Source organism: Triturus cristatus, chromosome 6 (assembly GCF_964204655.1).
Source record: "Triturus cristatus chromosome 6, aTriCri1.1, whole genome shotgun sequence".
Taxonomy (NCBI): domain Eukaryota; kingdom Metazoa; phylum Chordata; class Amphibia; order Caudata; family Salamandridae; genus Triturus; species Triturus cristatus.
In genome coordinates, this window is record NC_140589.1 from 1,613,134,019 (window position 1) to 1,613,146,478 (window position 12,460).

Sequence of the window (12,460 nt, forward strand, 5' to 3'; positions counted from 1 at the left end):
AGGAGAGCTTTTTCCTTTACCGCTCCATCTACTTGGGATCAACATCAGCATCATCTCTGTTATTTCTCTGATTTTGCCATATTTAAAAAACTCTGGGAGACCTGGCTGTTGCAGGGTTTCTATGCTGGGTTAGTGCTGAGATATACCTTCTGGAGTGATTTGTGCGTTGTATCAAGTGGAAATAGCAAAACATAATGTTGTTGCGGAATGACCGGTCTTCTAGGTCGACCAGCTTCCCATTGAGACATTGGACGGCTGGCACCAACCAATCTTCCATAGTAGTCAGATGCTAGTCCATGGCATCCAGCCCAGGCCTGAAAAGATCCAATGTCAGCCGTTATGGTTTTTACAACCTGTGTAAAGTCCGTTTTTTTAAAGTTCCTGGTGGATAGACGGCCTCCTATTGAGGTAAGTTCCCTGAGGAAGGTGTCTAGTGGTGCTTCTTGTGATGGTGATGTAGAGGCAATCTTGCCTCCTCACATGAGCTCCGTAAAATCAGCTGGCTAGAGGATTTACCCAAAGACATTGTATCAGGTGCCAGGTACAGCAAGAGACGGAGGCCCGACCGCCCTCTGTACCTCTTCTCCCACTGTCAGGGTGCTACACCGGCTACCTGACCTTGCACTGGATGTTGGCTGCCCGACATCATTGTGAGGGTAATTAGAATAAGGAGACAGAGCCCAGCCTCACTATAATGTTGGGCAGCCAACATCCAGTGCAAGCTCAGGTAGCCGGTGTAGCACCCTGACAGTGGGAGAAGGGGTACAGAATGCGGTCGGGCCTCCATCTCTGGGGTAGATGTGTTGTCCAGGCTACAAGTTCACAGTGTAAGGCAATCAAGTTGATACTAGTATGGGTTCGTCACACCTGACTCTGGGAGACTCCAATGTGGCAGCCCGGATGAAGGGGGAGAAAGAATGCCAAGTAAGATGTGCCACAGCCATGGGTAGGGGATGCAGCCAACAACGGGAGTGTCCTAGGTCCAATAGTCTCATGAAGGAATAGGGTGCTACAGTAGAACAGGGCCCAGGCAGCAGAGGGGAGGCCTCTCAAGAATGCACCAGTCAAAAGAGGGGGGCAAGGCTCTAGCATAAACCCCATGGTACTGGGGCACTAGGGTACTATCATTAGAGTTTCCCGGTGAATAGATTTATGTTCTAAAAGGGCCTCTGTCACTGCCCCATGGGGCTCAATTCTGCTAGGCTCTATGCAAGCCCAAGGAAGTGGTTCTGTGGTGCTCAGCCTCCTCGCAAGCCAGCTGAAGCAGGCTGTGGAAGCATCAGCCCTGTTGGTTGCAGTCAGGGATGTGCAAGGCCACTCAAGAGGCTAAATATTCAAGTATGAGCATCTGATTAATATAAAATGGTGTCCAGGAGAACAGTACCTGTCCTCGGCAGGAAGTTATCACCACCCAATCACCAGGAAGTAGACCCAGGAGGGGGGGCTGAGGGCCTGCAGCACTCTCTGGCTGCTCAGGTCCTCGGGGTCCAGTTGTGGCTGGAAAGGTCGTCAGAGCCCAAGGAATGACTCATAGCATGGCCAGATGTCCACGGGGCAGGTTTCCACTGGGGATGTTAGCGGGGACAGCGAAATGCAGGAGCACAGATCATGCTTTGCCCTGATCATCCAGAGCTTCAAAGAGTGGCAGCCATCTTGGTTCGTGGTGCAACTCCGCCCCTTATTCTGTTTATTTTGAATCATTGTGATTAAATTGCATTTGATTCTTCATTCGCCTTCCTCCTGTGTATGCATTGCACCAAACAAATATTACTATATAAAATTAGAAATAAGTAGCATCCACTGCAGGCAAATGATGGCCAAAGTATCAAATTAGAGTGAAGTAAACTTGGCATTTTAGGCTACTATTGAGGACTAAAGAAGGGCACCAAGAGTAACAGCTGGTATATGTGGGACCGCGGGGAACAGATCCACGTAGGATGAGAGCAGGAGACGGTCAAGGTGATGTTCTCGCTGGAGACTATGCTCAGAGCATGGTGATGGTGAGTAAAAAGAAACTCTGCTTTTTCAGAGGGTACATGTTGCCTATATTAGGATGGAATGCGGAGAGATTTGTGCCGGCGAACAGGTACTGAGAGTAGAAAGACTTTGTATATGTGTCGGAAGGGCACTGCAGCTGAGGCGCTGAGTTATTTCACTAGAGTGCAAACAGTTTGTCTCTAGAAGGGTATTTCAATTCTTCTAGCCCTATACCCTCGCCATGCCTACTTTATTATCACTAGTACCTATTTTATACTTCAACAGGTCAATGTTTCTTGTTCTAAAATCTGTGTTCCATTTCACGAAAAGGACAACACAAGATAAGGCACATTGATAGTTATACTACTGATAGTTTCATGGAATAAGGTGGCTGCTACAGAGATTTCTGCCTTTGGTCATCTTCAGATAAATGAACTGAATACCAGCCAGTTGAGAAATCCAAACACCTGGTATTTATCGTGCTACACATTCGCGAGAGAGGGCGCAATGCATGAGGCAGCTTATGTTAAGAATGTTTTCAGGGCAGATAGGCAGATACTTAAAAAATATAAGGACACACACCATAATTCACTTTCTATCATGTTGTCATCATTAACAGTCTTCATAATATCTTGTACAAATGCACCCACCTGATTTGTGATACATGAAACAGTGTCTGACACAGGTTTAACATGTGCCTGCAGGTCACGAGCGCCTCCTCTGGTCCTTTGAGTACCCATTCCAGCTTTATTTTGGTAAACAGGATGCTAAAACAAAGAAAGGAAGATATGAATTACCTTAATTACATTTCAGAATACTTTTATCAGGTTCCACAGTCATGAAATACAGATACAACAGGAGGCAGGAGGGTGCTATATTGGTTTCAGGCGGTACAGTTCAGATATGAATTAATTAATTTAAAACGTATAAAGCACACTGCCACTAGCAATGGAGCATCCTGGCGATGAAGTCTGAATCCAATGACCAAGATGAGGGGGAAAATAGGAGGGAAGGAGGAGATAAATTAGATGAGGGAATAGCAGCGTGCATCCGGGCCCAGGAAGAGTCAAGTCTTCAGCTGCTTTCTGAATAGGGCTTCAGATTCTCTGAACCACAAAGGGCTAGGGAGTTGGTTCCATGCCTTGGATCCTAGTACCGAGGATTTGCCCCTTCAGGTTTTAAATCTGAATAGAGGGGGCTTAAGGAAATTGGCCTGGGAGGATCTCAAAGTTCTTTGGGTTGTTTAGTGAGTGAATCTAGCAGTCAGGTATTTTGGTCCAGTGGTTTTAAATGCTCTAAAGACTAGTATAAGGATCTTAAAAAAGATCCTTTTGTGTACAGATTACCAGTGTAAAGTTTTTAGAGCTGCGGAAGGAGAACCACATCTGGGGAGTTTCAACACGACTCTGGTTGCTGCATGTTGCACCATCTGGAGTTTGTGGAGTATTGGTTTCGAAGATCCTGCATGGAGACTATTACAACAGTAAAGTCTAGAAGTGATGAGAGCAAAAGTGACTGTTTTCTGGCAGCTGCTGGGAGAAAGTCAAAAAACTTTCTTATGGATTTGATTAGGTTGAAACACTTTCCTGCCACTGCAAGAGCTTGCAGGTGTAAACAGAGAGTGGTCTCAAATTTCACTTCTAAGTTTCTCGCAACTTCCACTGTGACAGGGGCCCGGGACACAGAATTCTGCCACCATTGGGTTGGGGAGAACATGTTTGATTTGTCAAATAACAGGATTTCCATTTTATTTATGTTGCATTTTAGATGGTTTGATTGCATCCGCAAAGTAATTTCAGTGAGACAGTGTTAGAAGTTTTGTTCTGAGCCAAGGATCCCATTGTCAAGCGATAGGATCAGCTGCTTAGCATTAGGTATGATGTAGTGGCAATTCTGAATGAAGCTATCAGGGCGTTTAGGGAGGCATGTATATATTGATATGAGGATTCAGGGTCTTGGAACAACGTGAGACTGGTTCAAAGCCAATCCCTGAAACTGTGTAGGAAAATATGGAGGGAAATATTTTTTCACTTGAAGTCTCTTCAGTTCCCTCTGTGAGTTTTTCAGTCAATAACACGACATTGTCCTGAGTGGGGCCTTAGAGTTCTGGTTTTATCACATACGCAGCTACATACATTGCTACTTGTCTATAGTGGGGCAAGATACATGGTGTGCCTTCAGCCCAAACCACTGATTTCATCTACATGATTGCATTTGCTGACTGGGGACAACTGAAGGCACCAAGGTCATCTGTAAACATTCAGAAGGAAGGAGGCCAAAGAGTGTTACAATAGTAACGGACTGAAATGTCCATATGCAACACACCAGGCTGGCCAGCCCAGGTTTTTGGCTGAGAAAAAACAATGTAGTCATTTGTTACACACATCAAATCCTCCACAGGGAATATCACTGTCCAATAACATTACTTCTTACAGTCAATAGGACATGGAGTACCAAGTACACCTTTGAAAATAACATGAGGCCATGAATTTGCAATGCCTTCCTAGCACGGCCACAATCCATATCAACTGGTACCAGCCTTACATGAGCCTCAAACATTTCCAGCAAAAATTGAATCTATGAACTGAATGTTCAGTACGTGGAGCCTATTGGGTATTTCAACAAGTTCTCTCACTCAAATATTCCGCATATGTGAAAAGGATGCTAACAGCCATTGCTGCTAAAGCGAACACTGTAATGACGCAGTGGTGTGAAACAACCAGGCCTAAATGCTCTTCTGTTTGAGAACTGTCGCAAAAAACGGTAACACTTGCAGAAATGCTGGTCAGTAAACTGGACAGAAGTAATGAAGATAAACACAAGAATCCATGTCAATGAAAGTCCACTATTAAACCCTTAGTATTTACAAAGGAAGTTCTTACATATTGAACATTTCTTTGAATAAAGAATGTTCCCATGTTTTTTAAATGACCTATCAGAGGAAAATGCAATATTGGAAGCCTTTTTATTTCTTGATTAAATTGCTTCCTTTCAGCTGGGGGCCTCACGAGGTCATGTAAAGTATCTGATGTAAGGTGAGGAATTCAAATTTAGAGAAAGAAAGCAATCAGCATATGAAGGTCACGACCATGGGTATTCAGTGCACACCGTGCAGGAGAGCAATAGAATTCTAATGTGTCCCTGATCCCACACCAACCCCCAAGACAATCTTCAAATCCACACCTATAACTCTAGCAAGGCACCCTCACAGAAGGTCAGAGGAAGACGAGGTATTATCAAGATAACTGATAATATGCTGCAAAAGATGGACAAATTATGTGGCAGGGATGGCTAAACTACGTGGCAAGAAGAGACGTTATAAGGCATGGGCAAAGTTGGCCCTAGCCTAGGGCCCCCCTTGATATAGCCCGCTCTGTTTTGCACAGAATCTTGCCCTGATTACCTTGAATAATTCTTGTTTTAAATATCTTTTCTCTTTAATTTTAATGTGGGTGATGTGTGAGTCTGCTACAGATAGATTGCAGAGAAATGTTGTGTTTATGTTTCCTGCAAAATCCATAAAAAAATCTTCTTTAGATCATAACAGGACCTCACATGTGAGAAATGGGAGGGTGTTCTATAGATTATTTGCAGTCATATTAGTGAGCTGCTGCTGGTACAGTATTAAAAACCACACATCACTATCTCTGAATATTAGATGTAAACATATTCTGAATTTGGACCAGTGCGCTTATGCACTGTCCATGATCTGGCCAAAGAGGGCATAAAAGAGCTGAAACTGGATCATTTATTCAAAGCTTTTTCTGAACAGGGGCCCCCAAATACAGTGTGGCCCAAAATCCTTAAGATATCCCTGGTGGCAGGGAAAAAGCAAATTGTGCTGAATACCAGCTATGAGCTGTAAAGAATTTGGTACGTTTACTGTTGTTATCTTATTTTGTATTTATTTAAACAAAATTGACCGTAAAGGGCTTCGATTTAAAAGAAAACTGCAACATTTTAAATATGAACGCGGGGTTTCACTGAAGCCAGCAGCATTAAGGAGAAGGCCACATTGGAGTGATGATGAAAGAAATTGATTGTGGCTGTGCTTGTTTGTATTTCTGCTTTGTTTTGAGGGCTTATAAGATTTTCAGTGGCGGGTGTGCTGCAACTTCTTATTTATTCATTCATAGTAAACATCCCTTTCAACCAGGGGACCTTTTACAATCCCCAGGAAATCCCTGACTGTACCTTCTCGAGTTTATATTCCCCGCCCCCAATGAACACAGCTTAGTCATGAGAGACCATCCTGGCGGGAGAACAGACGCAAGTATATTCCAAAATACAAATCCAAAATCCAAATCCAAAATATAAATCCTCCCGCACAGTGAGAGCAGCCTGGTTTTATAGATGAAATGTTTCCTTCCACGAAGAAAGCGAAAACGAGCTGGACCTATATCCATATTCGTTTAAATTGCTATCATATTTAATATATAGGCTATTTACTAACAAACTAAGGGGATGAGCAGACATTTCTTGAAACGGGACTTTTACTTTATATTTGTACGGGGGTCAAATCAAAGTGGCTATTAGATCTTTCCGTTTTTAACCTAAAATTCCACGTCTTTACCCACCCCTCTAAACAAAGCAAAAAACATAAAAACGTCAGAAGTGTTCAGCAACACGGTGACTTCATAATAAAGGAGACCTGTTTACCATCACAACACAAGCTTTGTTGGAGAAACATGAAGCGTTCTGTTTGAGGACAGGGAGCGCCGTGGAAAACATGACAGTCTCAGCAGGACACTGTTCAGCAGCATGGGCGGCAGATGCAACCACCCTGGGGACCAGAGGCTCGCATCCCTAGCAACAGTCTGAGCACTCCAGAACATTCTATGCCATAGCTAAACCCACTGTTAAAGAGACACCACAGAGCACGTGCACAAAGACACACCATAGGAGAGCAGGTACAGCACAGTAAAAGCAGTGCAAGCTTCTCTTGCGGACAAATACCAGAACATTAGCGAATAACAAGTTAGCTATCTTCAGACACACTAAGATTGCAGACACACTCACACCTAGGCACAGTAGGCAACAGGGCCAGACTGAGAACACAAAGCAGCCCTGGCAATTTTATCAAACCGGCCCCTGGGGGTGGGGTAGGAGGGGTGAGGGCTGGGTTAGGGTACAAGTGTGAATCACTGTTGCTTAACTAAACGGGCCCCAAGCACTGCTGCTTTTGTTACTGGGGCTGATATTGCAGAATTAAAACAGACCCCACCCTTCCAGCCTCCCGGGCAATCGCCCGATGCCCACTACCTCCATTCCGGTCCTGGTAGGCAACACAGGTGCAAGCGTAACATACGCACATTCACCAAAGCGTAGGCCAAGCCAGTGCAGGTGCGGAGCGCCCACAAAACAAGTATAACAAGAACAGCAGCGTTGTACATGACCCTTGGGCGCACAAAACTAGTACAGCATATATAGAGGCTGGGCAACCTCCAATCAAACACCACAACGTAAGCACAGACTGCTGCAGAGCAAACATTTCCCAGATACTTACCTTAGAGGAAATGTGCAGAGTATTTGTGCAACAATTTAAACAGTAATAAAGTGAAAACACCACACACAAAAAGGTCCCAGACCAAGTTAGAAAGATAGAACCTCCTTTATTAAATAAAACAAGACCAAAACTAAAAAAATTCAATCAGTTGAACCAGATTATGCAATGTTAAAGGTTTCAGTGAAAATAGCGCCAAAAAGCACAAAGCGTCAGCTGTGAAATCTGGCGGCGCCGAACTGAGAGAAAATCGCAGGCTAGCTACAAGGACCCAGTTACGCCTGGTGCTCAGAGTACCTTAAATCCTGATTTGCAGAACTTTACGAGGATCCGCAAAGACGGGGCGCACAGCTGAATTGATGCATTAGTTCCAAGATGCGGCAAGGCTTTGATGCGAGAGCCTGTGTCGTCATCGAGGATCCAGCCGACAGGGCTTTAGATGTTAAGTCTGGCATTGAGAATGCGACGCACAGTCGGGGCAATGCGTCAATTCCAAGCAGGGGCTGTGATACAGAATTTGGGATTGTCATCGAGGTTGCTATCGATGAGGGATGTGAGGGCCTGCACCGAGGATCTGGTGCACAGTGGTGTTTGCAATGAGACTGCAAAGGCGATGCGGGTCTTTGCAATGGGTCCAATTCACACATCAGCAGCAATGAGTCAGTTCTGCTTGGGTTTGTGCCATGTTGCAGAGCAAATCCTTTGATTCCGCTGGATCTACAAAGGCTGGCAGAGCACCTTAAGCCAACTTCCAAAGGTCCAGCACTGGGGTGGCACCACTTGGCAGGGTAGACTCATAGATGGCAGAGTTACGGTGCAGGTGCAATATTGTTGAAAGCCTGTTGTGTCCCGGGGCTTCAGATCAGGAGGCCAGCAAATTAGCCTTTGGAGTCACTCTGGGTTTTGGGTTCAAGAGATGCACATCCAGTCCTTCTCACCCAGGCAAGAGGGCAGCAGGGCAGTGCAGAATGACAGCTATCTTTCAGAGCAGAAGTCCAACAGAGTGGCAGTCCCTTCAGCAGCACAGCAGTCCATCTCCCAGGCAAAGTATCCACAGGTCCAAAAGTGTACTGAAAAGGGGTGGCATCTAAGGTCCAATATTTATACCCAGCTGTGCCTTTGAAGTGGAGAGCAGCTTCTAGAGTAGAGGCATGCTTTTGAAGTGCACAGGTGCTCTGCCTTCCTGGCCCGGGCTGCAGATTAACTAGAGAGGGTGTGCAGTCCTTTGTGTGGAGACAAGACACAGGCTATTCAAGTGTAAGTGGGGGTGGGCCAAGCTCCTCCCTCCCATCCTGCCAGTAATGGCCCATCCAGTCCCCATTGTGTGTGGCTGTCTAGGAGAAATACACAAAGTCTAACTGTCCACTACACCCAGTCGTGTGACCTAGAGATAGGTTGCATGCACTACATGGCTAAGGCAAGAAAATGCTAACTTTCTAGAAGTGGAATTTTCACCATAAGTTAGGACTTTTCATTACAAATCCGGAGACACCAACCGCTACCTGGTAATCTGTTCACATTTGGGAGTTACACTTATAAAATATAATAAGGTAACTCCAAAGTTATCCTATCGGAGAGGAAGGCCTTGCAGTAGTGAAAAACAATTTGTTTCACAACCACTACATGTAAAACTTAAAAGCATATTTTATACTTTTTAAATAAATTCTAACCTGCCCTCTGGGCTCTCAAGGACCTATCCTAGGGGTGACATATGTTTGAAAAAGGAAGGTCTGGGCCTGGCAAATGCTTTACTTTGCCAGGTTGAAATGGCAGCATAAAACAGAAAACATATAGGCTGCAGTGGCAGGCCTGAGACATCTTTAAATGCTTAAGTAGGTGACACAATTAGTGCTGCAGGCCCTCTAGCAGCATTTAATTTACAGGCCCTGGGCACAGGTAGTGCCACTTTGCTCGGGACTTACAAATACATTAAATATGCGAATTGGGTATAAGCCAATATAATACATTTTAAGGAGAGGGCACAGGAACTTTAGCACTGGTTACCAATGGGAAAGTGTGCAGAGTCCTAAGGCCAGCAAAAACAAAGTCCGCAAAAACAAGAGGTCTGAAGGCAAAATGTTAGGGGGAAAACCATACCAAGGATGTGAGGTCTAACATTAACCCATAAATATTTTCATAGTTACTCAAAAATGTTATCAGCCCGTGACTATTTGGGGGTCAATACTGGTCCACCAACTTGAAAGATGATTTGTGAGTTGCCTGAACTTCATTCCCTCCCAGTGTTGTATAAAGGCACAAGCCCATGCAGGAAAGCGCAGACTTTGACATTTATGTTTTTTAAGCCCAGTACGGGAGGACACACAATGCCCCACGGGTTTCAAATCTTACATCTTCTTATTCCATTTCAAAACATCAATTATTATTCACTTAATGTATGCATTACAAATAAATGATTGAAAATATGAATAAAGTTAGTATTAACCCATCTCTGTGACCATGAACAAATGCAACAGACTATCGCTGAGAATATCGCAGAGGCCACAATCAAAACTAGGAGCTTAAACTAATATGCTTTGCTGCTTAGGGCTTTGATCCATGTGGTTCATAGAGTAAGTATGGTGTTACAGTCTGATGTGTGGAATGAATAGGTCATGCAGCACAGGACCACTGTAATGAAGGCATCATACACAATCTAAATTGACTTTTTAAATGCAGTCAGGATTCACAGCCTCAATACAACTGCAGTCTATTGCCATAGGGACTGGGATGACTATCAAATAAACCTGACCACTATTAATTTAGGAATGGACACCATCTCTTGGGTAAATATTAATTTAGGCCAATCAAAATTGCTGTGTGTTTGATTTGTTAACCACTGAATTACTATCACATTCCCTCACAAGACTGTACTGCATTGCAAAATTTGCATTTTTAATAGAAACAACTATTAAAATTACAGAATATTATGTTATTTTTTAAATTAATACTCTTCCATGTTTTACGTTTGTCAACTTCAATTAATATCTAAAACCACATTGATATATAGGCAAATGTTTTTCCACACATTTTTTGTATTGCTTTGAGAAGATGCATGGTAAAATAAAGCTCTCATTTAAAAAAGATAAGTCAGAGTTCACTGTTGATTATTTTGTTGTAGAACAGGAGTCCCACAATGCCACTAGAATGTTTTGTGCATTACAGAATTTTCAGCACTCAGGTCTGTATCTAGGTTTTTGATTTTGGTGTCTAGGTATTTTGACAATGATTAGCGGGATAGTGTATTTCTCAATGTCAGAGCCTTGGGGTTGGCATGGTAGAGTTGTTCACTACTCAGGCTCTTTCAGAGACATGGTGATTAAATTTTTAAGTAGGAACGTGTCTCATGGGTGATGGATAATGCATCCATTCTCAGCCAGGTTGTGAGACCTGTGTCATTTCCCATAATACTACTAAGTGTTTTTGGGATTTGAGAAAGCATAAACCGAAGCGCTGGACAGAAAGCCTTGTTTCCACAAATAGTGTGGCTCAAGTTTGCTTTGTTTTCTTAAATGTAAGTGGTTTACTTTGATTTTTGTTAAATCAGATTTAAAAAACGAGAGTAAGTGAAAATGTGATAGTTATGTCAGTGAAACCAAGATTGATACTAAGATTTCTGTGGAGACAGGAAACTGTCAGGAAACAGGGTTGGAGGTCTCACTTACCACTTGCAACATGGCGCCCGTATGGCAGCAATACTTCAAACCCATTTGCACTAGGTATTTCCCAGGGAAAAGGCTGGCAGTCTCTGCCGTGTGTCGGCATTGTCTGGACAGCCCAACAACAAACTATGTTTCCTTGAAGTCCATGAACGCTTAGACCTGGAGACGTGGCAGCTATCTTGGCCATCTGGGTATAACTTCCCTTATGGCTCAAAGTGTCTTTGCTGGGCAATCATGATACAATGCTGCTGAAGCCTGAGTCTTGCCACGAAGATCTAGGATTTCCTTAAGTAAAGACCAGTGCCTTCCTTAAGATTGTATTAAAGACATATGGAAGACATGCTGTAGGTGAAATGAACGCTGAACTATTTGAAGAATCTTATCAAATTCTTATGAGACTGTGGGTTGGTCCTCATGGTATGTATAAATGCAATGCGTAAGGTAATGGAGTTCTAGTATCGTTATAAGAAATTGTAAGTTAGGGAATAACAGAAAATTGGAACTTTGATAATAATCTTTCAGTGCTGCACAAGTAAAGTAAAAACTACAATGCACCTGTGTCAGTGAACATACATTGGAGGTATTCAGTGTTTGTATTTTCATATTAACTATATTTAGCCAATACATCTAAACATTCTTAGGAAATGCAAATATTTTATACTATGAAGAATGTTTAGATGTACTAGCCAAATATAGTTAATGCAAATATTTGACAAAATGAAGAATGTTTAGATGTATTAGCTAAATATAGGTAATGTAAATGTTTGATACTATAAAGAATGTTTAGATGTATTAGCTAACATATTGTCATATTATCTAATATTGTTTTTAGAAAACTCTGTCCTGAAGAAGGTCGTTGATCCATGTCTCACCGAAACGCCGCGGTGACATCGTTGTAGTTTCTTTGTTTTTAATAATACCTTTGTGTCACATTCTTATGAAATTGTTTTTAATTGTGTACTGTATAAGACCCTGTGGTCCTAATTAAAAAAAAAACATCATGAATAAAAACGGAATTGTAATCATTTATATGTTATTCTTTTGCTTTCCTGCTTTTGATGTACTCACGCAACCCTGCAATTGTTCTTGTGACTGGCCCTGTAGTAAATGTGTGGTAACCATTAATGCTGCCATACTGTAATATTACTGAAATACAACACATTATCCAGATAAATGGCTAGATAGGGACTTTTATAGTTTTGTTTAACAAAAAGCAAAGCATTGCTGTAATTCAGGTGATTTAAGATTGACGCTTGGATCGCTAAGGAAGTAAACATAGAATCTTGTGCAAGACATAACAAAAAGATGCACCAAGAAGACA

The 12,460-nt window shown here is 42.8% G+C and overlaps 1 protein-coding gene across 3 annotated transcripts in view; it reads right to left on the minus strand.

The window, feature by feature from the left end:
• TTC7A (tetratricopeptide repeat domain 7A) overlaps positions 1-12,460 on the minus strand; it is a 1,536,967-nt gene that overhangs the window by 318,509 nt on the left and 1,205,998 nt on the right. For all 3 annotated transcript variants that reach the window (XM_085612750.1, XM_085612748.1, XM_085612749.1), the window contains one exon: positions 2,628-2,744. In XM_085612750.1, the coding sequence (XP_085468876.1) occupies positions 2,628-2,744 (117 nt within the window). The remainder of the gene's footprint in view (positions 1-2,627; positions 2,745-12,460) is intronic.